We start from the raw sequence: 21422 nt of genomic DNA on the forward strand, positions 1-21422 counted from the left end.
TTGTTTACCAATGATACATAGTTAAATTCCTCAAAAACGGTATTTATATCAGTACAACCAGTAACAATAATATAAAGTTCCCTTTTTCAGAGAGTGTTACGTATTACCAAACTTTCAGAGTAGTTGGCATGTGCTGACAATCAGGAAAATAGTATTACCAAACTTTCAGAGCAGTTGGCATGCGGTCCCAAATAAATATCACGTGCCCTAACCCTAACTTGCCAATCAGCAAAATAACGAGTATAAATATAGAGTTGAGTTATAGTAGAATCAATACAAACATGGTGATGATAGATGCATTTAATATGCAGCTGCTGGCTATTTCAGCCTTTATCTTTCTCATTGCTCGTCTATTCATTCATTCTCTTATTAAAAAACCTCTTCTTCCTCCAGGGCCCAAAGGATGGCCTCTCATAGGTGCTATTCCTCTTTTAGGGACAATGCCCCATGTCACATTATCCCATTTGGCCAAAAAGTATGGTCCTATTATCTACTTAAAAATGGGTACTTGTAATATGGTTGTAGCATCAACTCCTGATGCTGCTAGAGCTTTCCTCAAAACCCTTGATCTTAATTTCTCTAATCGCCCTCCACATGCTGGCTCTACTCATTTAGCCTACAATGCTCAAGATATGGTCTTTGCTGACTACGGGCCGAGATGGAAACTGTTGCGTAAACTAAGTAATCTTCATATGCTCGGCGCTAAAGCCCTCGAGGATTGGGCTAATGTTCGTGCCAGCGAGGTTGGTCACATGTTACGAGCTATGTGCGATGCTAGTGATAAGAGTGAGGCTGTTGTGGTGCCGGAGATGTTGACTTATGCGATGGCTAATATGATTGGTCAAGTCATACTTAGTCGTCGGGTATTTGTTACGAAAGGGGCTGAGTCTAATGAGTTTAAAGACATGGTGGTGGAGCTTATGACAACTGCCGGGTATTTCAATATTGGAGATTTTATTCCATCCATTGCTTGGATGGATTTGCAAGGGATAGAGAAAGGGATGAAGAAGTTGCATAAGAAGTTTGATGTTTTGCTGACTAAAATGATAGAGCAACATATGTCCACTAGTTATCAGCGTAAGGAGAAACCAGACTTGCTTGATGTTCTTATGGCTAATACACTCAATTCTGACGCTGAAAAACTTACCGTTACCAACATTAAAGCTCTTCTCTTGGTATGAACATTATCAGAATGTACTTTTAATTGATTATATATATGTATGTTGACATTTTTCTTCTTGTTGTTACAAGAATATGTTCACTGCAGGCACAGATACGTCATCAAGCGTGATAGAATGGGCATTAAGTGAGATGTTGGTGAACCCTAGCATTCTAAAACGTGCTCATGATGAGATGGATAGAGTGATAGGCAGGGATCGCCGGCTGGAAGAATCAGACATACCAAAACTTGAATACTTGCGAGCAATATGCAAAGAAACCCTAAGAAAACATCCATCAACACCCTTAAACCTGCCTAGGGTTTCAAAAGAAGCATGTGAAGTGAATGGTTACTATATTCCAAAGAATACAAGACTGAGTGTGAACATCTGGGCAATAGGAAGAGATCCTAACGTGTGGGAAAATCCATTAGAGTTTAAACCAGAAAGATTTATGACAGAAAAGTATAGGAAAATAGAGGCAAAAGGAAATGATTTTGAGTTGATTCCATTTGGGGCAGGAAGGAGAATTTGTGCTGGAACTAGGATGGGGATTTTGATAGTGGAGTACATTTTAGGCACTCTTGTGCACTCTTTTGATTGGAAATTGCCAAATGGAGTTGATAAACTTAACATGGATGAAACTTTTGGGCTTGCCTTGCAAAAGAAAGTGCCCCTTTCTGCTATGGTTATCCCTAGGCTCCTACCAACTGCATACGCATCTTCTTGATCTTGATTTTGATGTTGATGGCATGTCCTTGTTATAAATAGAAACATTAATATTGTTTGGTTATGGGACCAAACTATGTTTCATTGCTATCCAATTATGTATTACTATTTTTATGAAAGTGAACTTTATATATATACACATGTATTATGGTTGAAATCAATATATAACAACTTGACATATTTATTACATTGGCACCTCTAATTTTTCATTTTTCTTTTAACATCTAGAGATTGTATTAGACTCTACCCTAACATGAACTATAAACATTTTCTTTAATTAAAAGTGGGGATGGGAAAAGTTGAAGTTCGACATCCTAATTAGGTTGACACTCCTAGACGACTATCCAAAAACTTGAACCTGAAATATTATTAAAAGAGAAAATAATAAAAATTACAAAGAAAAGGAAAAAAAAAGATAAGCAAACCGGTATAAATTACGATCGCTAAAGTTATTGCTAAAGAAGCTAGAACAAAAAGCATGATGTGAATCTAATAATCATGTTGGGATTGGGAAATAATTCTATCATAGCTAGTAAGTAAGAGCATCCGCTACCTAGTTTCCCTCCCAATAAATGTGAGAGATAACGACAATCATATTATTCAACAAACTCAAACAGTGATGTCATTTTATCATATATTAACATGGACTATTACAACTGTATATTTGACACTTGGTAAAAAAACTTTACACTTCATATATATATAAAGATTGAGTATAAAATTTGTTATGTGAGCATGCCATGTCAACAATAGATGAGTTATAAAAATTATAGAATATATTATAATGAAACGCATATTTGGTATGAAAATGTCACATCAGCTATAAAAATTACATGTAAGAATATTAGAAAAGTTACATATGCCAAGATGAAAGCTACACAAACACCTAAGTCATGCACAAAACTCTAGACCATCTTAATAAGCAGTAGTCTGAGGTTATACATGTCATTACAGATAGAGTGCGGGTCACTAGAGGCAGAAGCTGTTGAATTTCAGGTGTTGAACAACATTGATTTATTTTTGCGCGGGTCTCTTGAGAGGATGTAATCAAGTTAAGAGCATAGGACTTGAGAGTGATTCGAACATGATGAAGCATGAAGGGTTATTTAGCATTGATAGTTTTGGAGGGAAAGTCGTTTCGTCAATGATTTTTTCATGTATAATGGCTCTAATTTCACCCGAACCCCAGCTGAGTTGATCTCCTTGGCAACCTCCCTCAAAACCTTTTTCGAGAGACATATAAACAACGTTGATAGTGCCTTTTTATCTAGTTGCTTCCATTACTCCTCCATTATAGAACTAGACTTTTCCACCATTCCTTCAAACATCACACCCCTTTCGTTTTGGATGAGTATAGGGCATCTTCAGTTTTCTTAGATCAAAGTTCATCGATTTATCAAACTTTTCAATATCGGATTTTGCAGATAAAACCATGGTTTAAAAAAATTAATTCACCAAAGAAAACTTGATACTCTGCTACCACTTGTTAGAAGATGAATCTAGTTGCTTCCACTACTCCTCTATTATAGAAGTAGACTTTTTCCCAATTCCTTCAAACATCACATCTCTCTGTTTTGGACGAATATACCGCGCATTGAAGTTCGTTGATCTATCAAACTTTTCAATATCAAATTTTGTGGAGAAACCATGTCTGACAATTCACCAAAGAAAAACCGACGCTCCAATACCACTTGTTAAGAAATGATTATCTACGCATGTGAATTAATCGAATAACTGAATATAAATAAAATATGCAATACAAGAGAATTATGTTGTTCAGCTAATTTGTGCCTATATTCGGGATACGTGAGAAATATTACTGTAGCAACCTAGAGCAACCAACAATTTACAAGAGAATTTATAAACCAAAAATTTGTCTAAGAAATTTTATTCCCAAATATTTCTCAAAACTCTCAGCTGTTTTACTCTATAAATTTATTAGCCAACAAATATAAGTCTAACAGAACATCAAGCTTCTACTTAAGTGATGCATTTATAAGCTTGTCATTAAATTTGCAAAACTTAATCTCTACTCTTTTTTTTTTTTTTGTCGTAAAATGATGCATTTATAAGCTTGTCATTAAATTTGCAAAACTTAATATCTACTCTCTTTTTTTTGGGTCGTAAGGGTATCCCACCGCCGATAGCAATGACTAATCCCTTTCGCAGATGGTTTACACCTCTATGAGTAGGACTGCTGGCCGGCAGCAATTCTTTCCATTCCCAAAGATGAGAATCAAACCCTATATCTTTGGTTAAATGAGGAAGAGCCTTTACCACTCCACCACAACCTCGTAGTTACTTAACCTCTACTTTAATTCATCAAGATCAAAGACTTACTAATTAACAATTAATATGTTTTTTTTAGAAAACATATGGCGAGCTTAAAACGAATTCGATTATAATTCCATTATTTGTAAGAAACACAAAAACAAGATTTATTAATATGAAAATATAATTTCCAGTCCTTAAAAAAAGAAAAGTAAATGTTGAGCGTATCTTCAGCATATAAATTTGGCAAGTCTTTCTATTTTTATGAGAAAACTAATGTATATATATATACATATTGTTTAATTTTGAAAAGGCAAATATTGATTTAGTTTGAATAATTAAAATCAAATATATAAAAATGAGTTGTTCAAGATCAAGATCAAGATCATTGTGTTTTCTTCTACTTTGTGTAGTAGTGATTTCTTCTAATGCTCAACCTGTTCCTATTGTTATAGTTGAAAAGGCTAAGGAAAAAGGAGCTGGTATTTATTTATTCATTCATTTATTCCTAAATTAAATTCCATTTTAATTATACCTATATAATTGGGAAATTAATATTCTTAATTTGCAGTTTGTTTAGATGGAAGCCCACCAGCTTATTTCTTCCAAAACGGTTCTGGTCAAGGCATTAATAATTGGTTAATTATCGTTGAGGTTATTTCTTCTCAAAATATACTACTCCAATTATTATATCATATTCAGTTTATTTATTTTTTAAAATTGTGGGCAATGCATTTACATTAAATAAAGAAAATTACATTAAAAACAAAGGAAAACCCTTAACCTACCCCATTAATGTGATTCGAATTCATGACCTCTAGAATCATAGATACCCTAAATCTTAAACCCTAAATCCTAAACTCTCGCTTCACTACAAGTTTCAGTTTATTTTATTATAATTAATATTGAAATAGTATAAATATAGGTTTTAATTAATAAATGTTTAGGGAGGAGGATGGTGTGAAACAGTAGAGTCATGTGCATCAAGATTGGGTACAGAAAGAGGTTCATCAGTTTTCATGAATAAGACTACAGGTTATGGCGGTTTCTTAGGTGGCGTTCAATCACTAAATCCTGGTATTTTACATACTCTATTATTATTTTAATAACTTCTTCTTTTTTAATTACATTTCATTTACCTTAATTATATATATATATATATATATATATATATATATATATATATATATGTGCAGATTTTTATAACTGGAACAGGGTTAAAGTTAGGTACTGTGATGGGGCTTCTTTTACTGGTGATGTTGAAGAACCTTTAAAAGTCAATCAAGTAATATAATTATTATAATTCTACTTTTTCTATTTTATTTATTTTTATATATATATTTATTTATTTGAAATATTATGGCACAGACGGCTCAACTTTTCTTTAGAGGACAACGAATTTGGGATGCTATTATGGCTGAGCTAATGGATAGAGGCATGAAAAATGCATCAAAAGTAACTCTACATTCCATAAATAATTGTTTCATTTATGGAAAAATAATATATCTCGTACTAATAATAAAAAAGTGAAAAAACACAGGCAATTCTTAGTGGTTGTTCAGCGGGTGGATTGGCAGCAATCTTACATTGCGATCAATTCAGAGCTCTCCTACCAAAAGAAGCTATTGTCAAATGTATTTCTGATGCTGGTTATTTTATTCGAGGGTACTTTTTTTTAAATAAAGTTTTTGTTTATTTTCATCTTATTTTGAGACAATTTATTCAAATTAACCCTTCTATTCTATATTGTTGTCTTATTAATTTTAGGTCCGATTTAACCAAAAACCATACAATTGATGACGTCTATGGCAAAGTCGTCGCTTTACATGTAATTTTAATTACTCTAACTTCATTTGTTTTTTTCTTATCAATAATTACATTTGAATTAATTTGATCAAATTATTTTTTACAGGGATCAGTAAAGACTCTGCCTAAATCTTGCAAACAAGCAAAGCCCGAACTTGTAAGTTTGGTTGAGATGTTAATTAAGTAATTAGATAAACTCTCTCTTCGATTTTCATATATAATAATATTTTTGTTTGTCTTTTGAAATTTACAGTGTTTTTTCCCACAATTTGTGGCTGAGACTATGGAAACACCACTTTTCCTCATTAACTCACCTTATGATTCATGGCAGGTTAGATTAATTAGCAATTTTAATTTCATTAATTTATATGATGGTTCATGTTAGCAGACCTCGAATCATTTCGGGATAAAGGCTTTGTTTTTGTTGTTGTGACAATATATTTCATCATAATATAATATATTAATTCAATTTCAGATAGGTCATATTTTGGCACCAAACACTTTGCAAGTGGCAAAGACAAAGGAGTGGAATGATTGCAGACTTGACATAGCCAAATGCTCACCTGACCAATTAAAAATTGTTCAAGGTCAGCACATTAAACCATATTCACTACAAGAAAATGTGAATCACGACATAAATAGTCGTAGGTGATGTGTAGTAACCCGTCCAAAACAACAGATGGATTACTGGCATTGGTAATAATTTGGTCGGAGAAAATATCCAACCAACTGTTTTCGATCCAATTTTGACTGGCGAAAATATCCAACGGATATTTTCGGCCAATATGTCTGCCAATGATCAGTAACGGAAATTGCTCTGCTACTGTACTGTCAGTGATTAGCAGCAAAAAATATCCCGTCGTGGTTTTCGCTGACGATCAACTATTTTCTTGTAGTGGTGTCTTATATTTTTATTTTCGAATTGCTATTTATATATGTAAAAAAATGGGTTGATGAAATCAGCATTCAGAGACGAATTCGTAAAAGCAGTAGAAACAGGAGCTGGGAAGAATCCCAAAAATGGATACTTCATTAACTCATATCATGCGCATTGCCAAACTAGCGATGCAGAGAATTGGATTGGCCCTAAGGCTTTAAAATTGAAAAATACGGTAATTAAATCATTTCTTCTTGTTCTTACTATTATTACTATGGTAAATAAAATTAATTATGAATCCAAATTTAAAGATTAAAAGGATCATTTATTCATTTGAATTACTTTGAAATGACAAGTATATGATAATATTGAAAAAAGATATATATATATTTTGCAGGAAGTATGGAAGGCAGTGGGAGATTGGTTTTTTGATAGAGCACCTACACCGTTTAGAGAAATTGATCCGCCTTACCCATCCAATCCTACTTGTCCATCTCTTAATAAATCTACTTCCGCCTAATTAGACTGAACGTTGGGTTTAATTGTTGTTATTTACTATTTGTTGTAGTTTGTAGCTAGAAAGAAGCTACAAAAGGAAATTAAATAATAGAAGTTATTGTTTTCCGCTTACACTTAAAGATTTAATCCATTCTTCTTTTTATGAAAGAAAACAAAATTTGTGTAACAAAAGAACAATTAGCTAGATCCAATTCCTTGATAGTGAAGATTCCATGCAAATGTGCTTTAACTCATTTCATGCAAATACTTTCTAGAATTTTTAAATGTGTCGGTCACCTAGGTTTAACTGATTCTTTTTCCCGATTAAATCAGGTGGTGACTCTATAAACTTAACACGTGTTTTGTACAAAAATCTAACTTGAAGAGTCCATTTTTAAGCATTTAAACGAGGGTGATGGTTTTCTAAAAACACCTAACAAATCAAGTCCAATGCCCGTGTTTTACATGCATGCGTTTTGATCTACCAATGGATCATTTTCCTTACAAAAAACTTCATCTCATCATTTTGGCTCACAGTGGCGACTCGGCCGGGGATCGAACTTAGAATCTTTGGTCTTAAATTTATTTTCAGAAATGCCAACTTGCAATTTCCTTAGATGTTTGAATGACTTTGATGGAAAGTGAGATGGATATATTAGTACCTTGTTTGTCTTTATGACTTTGAGGGTCAAATTGATTATTTCTTGATCATTTAGGTAGCTTAGAGATTTTGTGTTCATTTTTTTCTAAAAACCTTTTCAAAGTAACAGTCGGGTTAAGATCAAACCCCATCAAAATCTTCAGCCGCTGCAGGATCCAACGATAGCTTCCTTCAGTCTCATCTTTAATTATGGTATGCACGATCTTAAAGTTGTTATTGCATGGCGTCATCCCAACAATTTCAACAAATGGCATTTTGTACTTGTTAGTTTTTTATGTTGAATCAATGTTGATATACCAGTAGTAGGTCCTGAATATATCTACTGATTCTGGATGTGCCATAAACATATACGTTATCACGCCAGAATCAGGATCAGCCTGGGTATAATGAACATACATGTTCTCGACAGCAATATGGTAGAATTGACTAGCCATGTCTCTACCTTCGAACCCATCCTTCCTCATCTTATCCCTCTAATTATAGACGTGTTTAATTGTTGGGTTGTCTGCTAGATGCTTTTCTTTAACTGCTGCTAAAATAGCACATGGCTTTGCTTGAGCGAAACTCATATCATGCATAATTATTTTAGATCTGGTACTGAGTCCGCTCATCTGTCGACTTCTCTCTGGATACACACGTAATGTATGATTGTGCATACCAGTTGCCACAAACTTAATCTGTATCCCCCAACCAGAAAGGTCTACATGTTGATAGGCTTTAATCTGAAATTTACATCTACACGCTTTAGTTTTACTTTTTCTTATTAAAGTCTCTTCAGAAGTTCTCAAAACACCTCTATAGCGTTCACCCCATCAACATCTCAACAGCTTCTGCTTTTCTCCATGTTTCTGCGAAGATATTATTATCTCAAACCCATTCTGAATAGCTATCTGTTTTGCTCAATCAACAGCATCTTGACACGAAGGAAAACGGTATCCATTATGAAACGGGAACTGTAATCAATGGCATCGGGATTCCAATCTTTTAGCGGTTCCTGAATATACCAAAAATGCATAACAATTGTTAATATAGTCTGAAAAAATACAAAAACTTAAATTTGGGTGGTGTTTCGGCCCTATTTTAAGGGAAACAGGCAGGGCACCCAGTTCCACCACAGGCAGGGACGGACAGCTTGTGCTGCCCGTCCCACAGGTGGAACGGGCTGCGAACGTTGCCCATTCCATAGGTGGAACGGGCGGCGCGCGCTGCCCGTTCTATTGGTGGAACGGGTGGCGCACGCTGTCCGTTCCATTGGCCGAACGCGTGGTTCATGCGTTCGGCCTATGGAATGGGCAGCATGCGCCACCCGTTCAGGCAAAAATCATGAAAATTGAAATTTCAGATTTCGAATTTTTTTTTAATGTAGGATCGTAATATTACCTCATGTTCGAAATCATCTACTTCGGGAATGCTCGGTTCTATTTTCGTAAAAATCGAATTTTTTGCTCGGGAGAGAAAGGGAGAGAGAGGATTTTGAGTTTTGGATGCAAAATAATGAGAATGGCGGAAAGGTAAAAGAGGAGGCGGTAATAAGTAATTAGGGGTGGTGAATAGTAAAACCTTAAATTAATCAAAAATTTGAATTGAATGCATGGAGAAAGAGAAAGAAAAACTGGTTCCATCTTAAGAAACACGCATGTTGCGGTCGAGATTTAGGAATCTCGATCGCGGCACCGCATGCCCCTTGGCAAGGTGTGCTGCGCGATTCGTTCCCTAATCCCTGTTGAGATTTTCAAAATCTCTAAGGCTCCAGAAACTCATCTAACTCTAAACAAAAATCACTAATGAGATTTTTAATCTCTATAGAAACAGAAACTCATCTAACCATATACAAAAATCACTGATGAGATTTTTAAAATCTCTATAGAAACAGAAACTTAAGGTTGATGTAATTTCAATTACAACTTTTATCTCAAATGAGATTTTTAAAATCTCTAAAGGCACTTTACTAATTTATTATTAATAATTAAGATACTTAATTTATTTTTTTATATCTTTTGATTATCAAAAATTATTTCTAATCTAACTATTAATTTGTAAACTAAAGACTAATGTGTAAACTACACTAGAAATGAAAAACTAAAAACTTAAAAATGTGTTAATCCTTAAGAATTCTCAAGGAGAAACTAAATGTTGGATAAAATCAATTACCTGGACCGGATTTCCATCAAAATAAATCTTACAACGATGATCGTTAGCCTTGAATCGTTCACCCTTAGGATTTTCCAATTCTAGAGTTCTGTGATCAAATGTATTAACAACTAAATATGGTCCTGCCCATCTAGACTTTAACTTACCTGGAAACAACCTCAATCGGGAATTGAAAAGTAAAACTTTATCCCCAATCTTGAAAGTTTTAACCTTAATTCTAGCATCATGCCATTTTTTCACTTTCTCTTTGTACAAAGCATTTTCATAGGACAAGAAACACAACTCATCCCATTCATTTAAATCTAACAAACGCTTTCTACCAGCACTTTGTAAATCATAATTGAGGGTTTTAATGGCCCAAAATGCCTTATGCTCTAATTCTACCGGTAAATGACAAGTTTTACCATAGACTAATCTATATGGTGTCATTCCTATAGGTGTTTTAAATGCGGTACGGTATGCCCATAGCGCATCGTCAAGCTTTTGAGACCAATCTCTCTTAGAAGATGAAACTGTTTTCTCTAATATCCACTTGAGTTCTTTATTTGAGATTTCTACTTGACCATTCGTTTGAGGATGGTATGGGGTAAAAACACGATGATGTATTCCGTATTTCTTCATAAGCGATTCAAATTTCTTGCTAATAAAATGAGTACCTCCATCGCTTATCATTGCTCTAGGAACACCAAATCGACAAAAAATATCTTTCAAAAACTTAACAACTACCTTAGCATCATTAGTTGGGGTTGCAATAGCTTCAACCCACTTAGAGACATAGTCTACGACTACTAAAATATAGTTTTGGCCAAAAGAAGGAGGAAAAGGACCCATAAAGTCAATTCCCCACACATCGAAGATTTCAACCTCCAATATGCTATTCAGGGGCATTTCATCTCTTCTGCCTAAATTACCTACTCTTTGACACTTATCACAACGATTAACAAAGAAACGAACATCTTTAAACAAAGTAGGCCAAAAGAATCCACATTCTAAAACCTTTGCAACTATTTTACTTGCACCGTTATGACCTCCATAAGAGCTTGCATGACATTCAAACATAATAGAATAACATTCCGACTCACTAATGCATCTCCTAAGCATGCCATCACCACATATTTTGAACAAGAACGGATTTTCCCAAAAGTACCTTTTAACATCTGAAAAGAATTTCTTCTTTTGATGGAAATTCAAACCATCAGGAACTATATTGGCAGCAAGGTAATTGGCTACATCTGCATACCATGGTGCTATTAGACTTTTTACTTGCATGACATGTTCATCAGGGAAATCATCTCGTATGCCTATAGTCTCACCAATAGGACCATTTTCCTCTTCAAGTCTAGAAAGATGATCGGCAACAAGATTTTCAACTCCATTTTTATCTTTAATTTCTATATCAAACTCTTGCAACAATAGGACCCACCTAATAAGACGCGGTTTTGCATCTTTCTTAGCAAACAAATACCTCAAAGCAGCATGATCGGTGTAAATTATGACTTTAGACCCTAACAAATATGGTCTAAACTTATCACATGCAAAACTACAGCTAGCATTTCCTTTTCGGTTATTGTATAATTTAATTGAGCACCGAATAAAGTATGACTTGCATAATATATGACATGAAGTTTCTTATCTTTCCTTTGACCTAATACACATCCTACGCCTAAATCAATTGCATCACACGTTATTTCAAAAGGTAAATCCCAATCGGGCTTAGCAATTATAGGTGCTAACTAAAGCAATTTTCAATGTATTAAAGGCTTGCAAACAATCCTTGTTAAAGTCAAAATGAGCATCTTTCATAAGTAAATCAGTAAGTGGCTTGGCAATTACAGAAAAGTTGGCTAAATTTCATCAATGGTGTACAACCTTTGCCTCATTTCTCACTTTGGTGTACAACCTTCAATTTGTCTCACTAATATATACGACCTTATAGGTGACCTCCCACTTTAGTGTACATCCGGTAAAAATGACCGGTCAACGTCCGGTCAACGCGCCACCTCATCATTTTAATTCAAATAATTAAATTAAAAAAAATAAATTTTATTATTTCCCTCTTTTACCCTTACTTTCCATATCTTCCTCTTCTTTTATCTGTTTCCTTCTCACTTTTCAACTTTATTTCTCTCTCTAACCCCTCTCTCTCTCTTTAAATTTCTTTCTCTCTCTACCTCACCTCTCTCTATCTCTCATTTCTCTCATTGCTTGAACTGATATCAAGGAATCCGACTCAATAAGAACATCGTTCCAATTCTTCACTTCAATCCAATTTAAAGCTTCTTGGAGAGACAACGCTTCCGCCAATGTAGAATCCTCCGTGTACATCAGCTCATCGTTAATTACAGCAATAAAAGCCCATAAACTATCCTTCATAACACAACCAAAACCTACTGATCGGGAAAAAGAAAATAGAGTGGCATCAAATTGCGAGCGAAGCTTGCTTCCATTCAGATATAAAAGCGGTGTTACTAAAGATAATATGAGTTATGGCGGTTTTGTTGTTCCAAATTTTGTCATTCCTATTCAACCAAAAAATCCAGTAGAGTAAAGCTACAAATTCCATTTTTTTCGAGAGGTAGAACACAGTATAGATGCCTAAAAATCCTTAAAGTTTGAGAACTAAGCACTCACATCCCAAATTGAAGAAAAATGATATATTTCCCAAGCTACACCGTAACTAACCATCGTGATAAGTGTCTTCTGACACAGTTAAATAAAGCGGAAACACATCAACCATAGGAACATATGCTAATTCAGAGCGACTAATGTTGGGAGGCAGTCCGTCAAAGCTCACCACAACAAGTTCTTTACCTTAGATGTTAATACTGAGACTGATGAAGCTTAGAAGCTTCGAGATTTGCAGCTTGCTTAAGAAAACTGTGGCCATTATCCTCAATAATCATCTGAATTGGACAGGAGCCCAATCCATTGGTAATGGCCATCAAAATGTTCTTAATTTCCCCCATTAAACTCATTAGCATCAATGGTGCCGCTCTTATCGCAATCAAATTTCTCAAATATGGAGTCGTACAATTGAGTGAGTTGGTTTAGTAGAGTTGCACAATTGAGTGAGCTAGTATAGTACAATGGTGGAGTGGGGTTGGGTGATATGAGTGAGCACACAAATATACGTGGGGTTGATCCATCCTAACACCAAAACTTAATTAGAGTCCAATCTTTTAAAATCAATTTCACTTTCAGATCATGTTAGAGAGAGAGAGAGGTGAGGTAGAGAGAGAAAGAAATTTAAAGAGAGAGAGAGGTTAGAGAGAGAAATAAAGTTGAAGAGTGAAAAGGAAATAGAGAAAAGAAGAGAAAAATAGAGTGGAATAAGGGTAAAAGAGGGAAAGGATGAAATTTATTTATTTATTTTAATATGTGGGTCCCACTTTACTAATTATTTGATTGAAAATGATGAGGTGGCGCGTTGACCGGGCGTTGACCGGTCATTTTTACCGTCTGTACACCAAAGTGGGAGGTCACCTATAAGGTCGTATATATTAGTGAGACAAATTGAAGGTTGTACACCAAAGTGTGAAATGAGGCAAATGTTATACATCATTAATGAAATTTACCCCAGAAAAGTTCTTTATAAACCTTCTATAAAAAACCTATGTGTCCTAAAAATGACCTTACTCCCTAGACTGTGGTTGGTGGAGGTAAATTTTCAATCAATGAGGTCTTAGCTCTATCCACTTCCAATCCTTTTTCAGAAATTTTATCTCCTAAAACTATTCATTCATCTACCATGAAATGACATTTTTCCCGATTAAGCACTAGGTTAGTCTCTTCACATCTAGACAATACTTTATCTAAGTTTTGTAAACATGCATCAAAAGAATTATCATATACAGAAAATTCATCCACAAATAATTCCATGATATCTTCAATAAAATCATTCAAAATAGCAGTCATACAACATTGAAAAGTTGTAGGTGCATTACATAGACCAAAGGGCATTCTTCTATAAGCAAAAGTTCCATAGGGACATGTGAAGGTGGTTTTATCTTGGTCATCTGGGTAAATATAGATTTGGAAAAATCCGGAATACCCATCTAGGAAACAATAAAATGCATGTCCGGCTATCCTTTCAATCATTTGATCAATGAAAGGTATAGGAAAATGATCTTTCCCAGTTGTCGTATTTAGGTTCCTATAGTCTATACAACCCCTCCAACTGGTGGTGCTTCGTGTAGGTATTAACTCTCCTTCATCATTTCTAACTATGGTCATACCTCCTTTCTTAGGTACACAATGGATCGGACTAACCCATTCATTATCCGAAATTGGATAGATAATCCCGTTATCCAAAAGTTTTGTAATCTCATTAACTACTTCTTTCATCTTGGGATTTAAGCGTCTTTGCCTATCCGCTTTAGGAGGTTTTCATTCTTCTAAGTGTATCCTATGCATTACAATGCTAGGATTAATTCGCTTAAGGTCTGAAATTTGCAGACCTATACTTCATATCCTATATCTAACAATTTCTTTTAAACTCATCTCTTGTTCCTTGGTTAATTTGTTAGAGATAATAATAGGTAGAGTATCACCTTCACCTAGAAATGTGTATCTCAAATGGAGGCAATTCTTTTAACTCTAATTTTGGTGGTTTTAAAACTGAGGGTGGTATTGGTCTATCATCACGAATTAAAGGCTCTGGAGCCTTATCTTGCATTTCTTCTTCAACTATAGGTTCTATAACATTTTCCTCTTCAACAATATCGTTAATACATTCATCAACCAAATCAAGTTTCATACAAACAAACTCTTCCATAGGATATTTCATAGCTCTATTCATATTAAACTCAATTTCATCCTCACCAATTCTCAAAATTACCTTTCCTTTGGGTACATCAACTAATGCACGTCCCGTATTTATAAACGGTCTACCAAAAATTAATAGACAATTAACATCATATGCAAAGTCAAGTATCACAAAATCTGTAGGAAAATTAAATTTATCAACTTTCACTAAAACATCTTCAATTATACCATATGGATTTTTAGTGGTTTGGTCCGCTAATTGCAAAACCATACTAGTGCATTTAATAACTTCTTCTAGACCTAACTTTTTGAATATTGACAATGGCATTAAGTTAATGATTGCACCTAAGTCACAAAGACAACTTGGGAATTCAATATCTCCCAATTTACAAGGAATGGTGAAACATCCTGAGTTTTTTAAACTTGGTGGGCATATGACTAGACACAATTGAACTACAATCTTCAATTAAAGCTATAGATTAAATATCTTCCCAACTTATTTTTTTAGATATCAAATCTTTCAAAAACTTACCATAGTTAGGAATTTGAGTTATTGCATCCATAAACGTTAAGTTAATATGCAAATTTTTAAGTTGATGTAGAAAGGTCAAAAGTTGCTTATCATAGTCCTTGTTTCGGACTTTTTGAGGAAAATGAGGTTTTGATTGAAATGCACTTGCATTTGCTTCCTTGGGTGAAATCTTTGAATTTTTATTCACTTATTTGGACTTTGTCATCAAATCTTTTTCCTGCAAAATGTTAGTAACATCTCCGAGAATTTCCGGATCTAAATAATGTTTTTCCGACCTAAGAGTTATAGTCTTAACTTGCTCTTTAGGATTTTTCTCTGTATGGCTAGGAAGGCTACCCTCCTTGCGGGATGGAATTGACTTGGTAATTTTTCCAATTTGTACTTCCAAATTATGGATGCTAGATGAGTGGTTCTTAAAAAATTGATCAAACTTAGTTTCAATACGTTTAAAATTTTCATCATCATTATTCATTTTACCACCAATAGCATCAATAAATTTATCAATTTTGGAATTGTGTCAATAGAATCTCTTGATTGATTTTGATAATTATTAGTTCTATCTTGATTGGCATTAGTATTATTATTCTCTTTCCAATTAAAATTCGAATTATTTCTCCATCCTGGAAAATAGGTGTTCGAATACGGGTTATTGATTTGATTCTGTTATTGGACAAAATTTACTTGTTCAATCTCATCCGCACCACTATAATCAATTTTATTTTGGATGGGGTTTCCATTAACATCACATGGTGTTACAAGCTTATCTATTTTATGCTAAAGTGCAAAAAATTGTGCTTGTAGCATCGATATAGGGTCAAGACTAATTATACCTTTAGCAGATGATGAAGTTAAGGATGATGGTTTTGGAGTAACCAGTGTTTGTGCAGGCTCTGCGGGCCACATGCTGCTTTTTATAGCCATTTCCTCTAAAAAGTTCTTTTGCTTCAGCACATGTCTTCTTCATAAATAAACCCCCCGACATAGCATCAAGTGAACCCCTTGTGGTAGGATTAATACCATTGTAAATGGTTTGCATTAAAAGTTCATCGGGTAAATGATGGTGTGGGCATAAACATTGAAGTTCTTTGAAGCATTCCCATGCTTCATACAAGGTTTCATTTTCATTTTATGTAAATGATGTAATCTCTTTTGATCTTAGCTGTTTTGGCTAGGGGAAAATATTTGGATAAAAATGCTTGGCTAATTGGTTCCAAGTTTGAATTGTTCCGGCCGGTATGGAATTCAACCAAACCTTAGCCATGTTCTTCAACATGAAAGGAAAAAGGGGAAGTTTGACTACCTCGGCAGAAACGTCTGTTATCTTAAAGGTGTCACAAATTTTAAGAAAGTTAGTCAAATGGGCGTTTGGATTTTCGTTAGGTAATCCATAGAAAGTAACACTGTTATGTAGCATATTTAATAATGCTGGTTTTATCTCAAATTGATTTGCATTTATTTGGGGTCTGACTACACTATTGGTAACTCCTGGTGTAGCATAATCCATAAGTCTATGGCATTCTCCAGCCATTTCTACTACTTGTGGCTCTTGATTTTGTGTCTCTTTCTTCTTTTTCTTCTTAATTTTCTTCTTTTTCTTTAGTGTCTTCTCAACTTCAGGATCTAGTGATTCCGGTTGAATGCCTAAACTTCTAGTACTGCGCATGAACAGAAATTACGCGCACGAACAGAAACTACCTTCAAAACAAAAATTGAAAAATTGTGTAAGTATATATAATATATAATATAAGTATATATAAACCAAGATTCAGAATTTAAATACTACAGAAAAAATAATTTTTAAAATCAACACTGTTCCCCGGCATCGGCGCCAAAAACTTGTTGGGCGAATTCCGCAAGTACACGATTTCGCTTGTAGTGATAAAAGATATTGATCCCACAGAGAACAACAACAAAGCTTTAGTCCCGAAATGATTCGGGGTCGGCTAACATGAACCATCATATAAAATCGTGAAATCAAGTCGTGTCAGTGACACAAATTCTCTCCTTCCACTCTGTCCTATCCACTACCATATTTTCCTCAATCCCCAATAAACTCATATCACTCTCCATCATCCTCTTCCAAGTTTGTTTAGGTCTTCCCCTACTTCTCACCCCTACATCCCTTTGTCACTCTTCAGTCCTCCTAACCGGCGCATCAAGTGCTCTTCGTCTTACATGGCCAAACCACCTTAGTCGGTTTTCCCTCATTTTATTCTCAATAGATGTAACCCCTACTTTTGTCCTAATTATTTCATTACTCACCCGATCCTTTCTCGTATGACCACACATCTATCTCAACATACGCATCTCCGCCATCGACATCTTATGAATGTGACAGTGTTTTACTGCCCAACATTCTGTACCATATAATTGTTGAAACACCTTTCCACATGATTTTGATTTGACAAAATTATTTAAGTTAATCCATGATTAAGGGGCAATTAAATTTAAGTGCTTTGATTTAATTGTACTAATATGTTTGTTCAATGTTGAGTATAAATATAAATCAAAACAGAATCAAAAAGTAATACAAGACGAAGTCAGCATGAGAACACAACACAAGCTGAGTGGAGTGCAACTCAGCATAATAGAAGAAAAGTCATCTTCAGAACAAATACTCAAAGATGAAGCTGACCAAAGAAGCTGAGTGGAACGAAACTCAGTATCAAAGAAAGGAAGTCTTCCTCTAAGCTAATGCTTGCAGACGAAGCTGACCACGGAAGCTGAGTAAGGATACGACTCAGAAACATAGAACAAAAGCAACGTCAATACAGTCAAGCTGAGTGTTCGTCAGGACAGCACGAATGATCTGTTTGCTAAAAGACAAGATCCGACAACTGTCTGCACCAATAATAGAAACCTTGGAATTATGCACAGAGTCAATTTCGAGATGCATGGGTCAACTGTCCGTTAGCTAAAAGATGAACTGGCACTAGAAGACGCACCTGCGGGTAGAAGACAAGCCTGACACCTGCGGAATTCAGACGACAGGATTGGCCTGCAAATCTGAAGCTGACCAGAACATGTCGCAAGAAAAAGCCGTTTGAATCCAACGGATAATTCTAGATTCAAATCATTACAGCTTCAGACCTCAACTATAAAAGGACAAGTTCATTCTTGGATCCTTTGCCGATTGTAGAAATACAAAAAGAGAAAAAGAGAAAAGATACAAAGCACATTCAAACAAGAAAAAGATCTTACACCAAACTTCCATTTCTGTGTAAAAGCTAGATCGATTTTGTAATCATCTAAAGTGTTCTTCATCTAGAAAGAACAAGTCTGTATCAATTGTAAAATTGAGAGAGTTGTGCTGAGTACTCGGTTTTAGTACTCAGGCATAGAGAAATCTAGGTGTTCGGTTATAGCACTTAGTAGGAGTTGAGTAAACGAATAGAGGAAGGTACTCTTGCATATTCAACTTCCTTGTAAACGATTTGTGCTCTACCTTTAAAGAGCTTAATATTGGATTGAAAAAGCCCGGAGGGACTCTGAGGACTGGACGTAGGCGGAGAGGCCGAACCAGGATAAGTCGTGCTGAGTAATTTCTAACTCTCTCTCAATATATCTATATATGTGTTGCTTGATTAACTTGCTCAGGATATAAATTGTAAAAGCTGACACTGAGTAATCTTGGTGCTGAGTTGGAAGCTGGCCTCAAGTGGTAATTCCCAACTCACAAGTAAAACAGTTCTAGTCAGCATCTGACTAAAGCTGTCTTACACTTCTCGGTCGTGCTGACCTGAACTAAGTTAAGTTAACTAAAGAATTATATTAAGTTAGCATAATTAAACGAAAAAGTTATATTAGTTCCTAACCCCCCCCCCCCCTTGGAACTAATCACACGGGACCAACAAATGGTATCAGAGCTAAGTAGCTCACTACTCAAAGATATAACTATCTTGAGCTGATCCCGATAAATGGCTGAGAACAGCACTCGTTTCCTTCCAGAAAATCAAACAACACAAATACTCCCTGAGGGATTATCAATTAGTCAGCCTCCCTTGTTTTTCGGATCAAATTATACATTTTGGAAAAACAGGAAGAAGAACTTTATTCAAGCTACAAACATGAGTGTGTGGCTTGCAATAGTTCAAGGCCCATATGTGCCGTACAAAACTGTTGACAACGAAAAGGTTGTCAAGAGTGAAACTGAGTGGTCAGAAGATGACCTTAAAAAATTACAAAATAATGCTTCGGCTATCAATATGCTTCACTGTGCGCTAGATGCTGCAGAGTACAACAAAATTTCAGGTTGTGAATCAGCACAGGAGATATGGAAAAAGCTCGAGGTGACCTATGAAGGCACAAGCAAAGTCAAGGAGTCCAAAGTGAACCAACATATGAGATTGTACGAGCTGTTCGAGATGAACAAAAGCGAAGACATCTCAGAAATGAACTCAAGGTTCACCAATATTATAAATGAGCTTAAGAGACTAGGAAAGATCTTCACAGAAGAGGAGTAGGTGAAGAAAATCCTGAGAAGTCTCCCTAAGAGCTGGCAAGCTAAGAAGACAGCTGTGGAAGAAGCTCAGGACCTGACCACATACAAGTATGATGAGCTGATCGGATCTCTGCTGACTCATGAGATCTCTATGAAAAATTTTGAAGCTAAAGAGAAGTTAGAAGACAAGAAGCAGAAATCACTTGTCATGAAAGCTGACTCAACCGAAGCTGACTCATCAGATGATGAGGAAATGGCCATGTTCACAAGGAAGGTGAAGAAGTTGTTCAGAAAGAATGATAAGAACAGCAAGAGGCCATACAAAAGAGGTGATAGGTACAAAGCTGAGTCCAGTGACAACAGATATAAGAAGGACAGCTCCAAACCTGTCACGTGCTTTGAGTGCCATCAAACTGGGCACATTAAGTCAAGCTGCCCTAACTTAAAGAAAGAAAAGAAGGGAAGCAAAAAGGCGATGGTGGCCACATGGAGTGATAGTGATGAGTCAACCTCATCAGAAGCTGATGCAAATGAGACAGCAAATATATGCTTCATGGCCGACGACGCTGCTGACCAAAGTCAATCTGAGCAAGCTGATGTTAGACAAGGTGCCGAACGGCCTAATCTCCCGGGCGGACTGGGGGGTGGACACCTCATGGCGACGTAAGCGGTGATTGGCACCGAAAGTAACCAATCGTGGAATAAAGCTGCTCGGTAGGACCGGAGCTCGGAGTATGGAAGAGTCGCCACCCACGAATGGGAAAATGAACACCGATCCCTTGCGGGAGACCGGTGAGGGTTCGGGAAACTTAGGTACGAGCCGAGAAGGCTAGCTCCTTTCCGGAGAAAGGCTACTAGGCACCCCGACATCGCCCGGTTATGAACCACCGGCCTCCTACTCAGCGTGTTAGGCGATAACGGACTAATCGCATATTTCTTTAAGTTTAAAATTCATTTGAAACCTTTTCTTTCTCGTTTTGAAAACCGTTTTGAGCATATATTATGGAAAGCCATTTTGGTAAAGAATCACCCATTTACATCAGTTCAAAATACATAGGAGAGAGAGGGGGAGAAGAAAGAATTGATTTGTTTACAATGTGATTTATGCTTCGTATTACATACTAACTCTAAACTAAGCTCACTTCCCAAAAACGAGTTTATTTACATGGTTCGTACCTTAATCGCCGTTGGAATGATTTAGGTACGTTTCAAAACCCCGTTTAATGACGTTCACTCGGATCGCCGTTGGAACGACTCGAGCGTTGGAAAATATTGAGATAAAAGTTTTAACAAGAAAACGTGATTAAGCATACAAGTCAATTTATTTTGTTCAAAAAAACCATTTAGTTAAGAAAACAATTCAAAAACTCTATTATTTACAATTAAAAGTAATTTTAATTACAAGGTTCGCTTAATCCGTCGTTGGAACGAATTAAGGTTTTAAAACGTGATGTTTTAAGAAATGGTTTAAAAATGTCAAGAAAACGTTATTTACACTTTAGGAATATCTAGAAAACTTTAAGTTTAAATAAGCA

At 35.6% G+C, this 21422-nt stretch overlaps 2 protein-coding genes and 1 non-coding gene across 3 annotated transcripts; all 3 read left to right on the plus strand.

The window, feature by feature from the left end:
* Nucleotides 1-290: 290 nt before the first annotated feature.
* On the plus strand, nucleotides 291-2064 carry LOC136232167 (flavonoid 3',5'-hydroxylase 2-like). Its single transcript, XM_066021206.1, has 2 exons — nucleotides 291-1175; nucleotides 1252-2064. The coding sequence occupies exons 1-2, from the start codon at nucleotides 306-308 to the stop codon at nucleotides 1885-1887; spliced, it is 1506 nt and encodes a 501-aa protein (XP_065877278.1). The 5' UTR covers nucleotides 291-305; the 3' UTR covers nucleotides 1888-2064.
* A 2444-nt stretch (nucleotides 2065-4508) lies between these two features.
* LOC136233554 (pectin acetylesterase 7-like) lies at nucleotides 4509-7376 on the plus strand. The gene is made up of 12 exons (XM_066023260.1): nucleotides 4509-4639; nucleotides 4729-4811; nucleotides 5105-5234; nucleotides 5354-5442; nucleotides 5526-5612; nucleotides 5698-5822; nucleotides 5925-5985; nucleotides 6070-6120; nucleotides 6217-6294; nucleotides 6439-6550; nucleotides 6927-7075; nucleotides 7238-7376. The coding sequence occupies exons 1-12, from the start codon at nucleotides 4516-4518 to the stop codon at nucleotides 7358-7360; spliced, it is 1212 nt and encodes a 403-aa protein (XP_065879332.1). The 5' UTR covers nucleotides 4509-4515; the 3' UTR covers nucleotides 7361-7376.
* A 9122-nt stretch (nucleotides 7377-16498) lies between these two features.
* Nucleotides 16499-16602, plus strand: LOC136234545 (small nucleolar RNA R71). The gene has a single exon (XR_010691416.1). It is a non-coding gene; the product is annotated as a small nucleolar RNA R71 (small nucleolar RNA).
* The last annotated feature ends 4820 nt before the right edge of the window (nucleotides 16603-21422 follow it).

The sequence above is a fragment of the Euphorbia lathyris genome, chromosome 6 (assembly GCF_963576675.1).
Source record: "Euphorbia lathyris chromosome 6, ddEupLath1.1, whole genome shotgun sequence".
NCBI classification, from domain to species: Eukaryota; Viridiplantae; Streptophyta; class Magnoliopsida; order Malpighiales; family Euphorbiaceae; genus Euphorbia; species Euphorbia lathyris.

Coding starts and splice junctions, on each gene's coding strand:
- LOC136233554 (XM_066023260.1), top strand. CDS start 4,516: ATGAGTTGTTCAAGATCAAGATCAAGATCATTGTGTTTTCTTCTACTT. Junction 5,986..6,069: donor GCAAAGTCGTCGCTTTACAT/GTAATTTTAATT, acceptor TATTTTTTACAG/GGATCAGTAAAGACTCTGCC. Junction 7,076..7,237: donor CTTTAAAATTGAAAAATACG/GTAATTAAATCA, acceptor TATATTTTGCAG/GAAGTATGGAAGGCAGTGGG.
- LOC136232167 (XM_066021206.1), top strand. CDS start 306: ATGCAGCTGCTGGCTATTTCAGCCTTTATCTTTCTCATTGCTCGTCTA. Junction 1,176..1,251: donor ACATTAAAGCTCTTCTCTTG/GTATGAACATTA, acceptor TGTTGTTACAAG/AATATGTTCACTGCAGGCAC.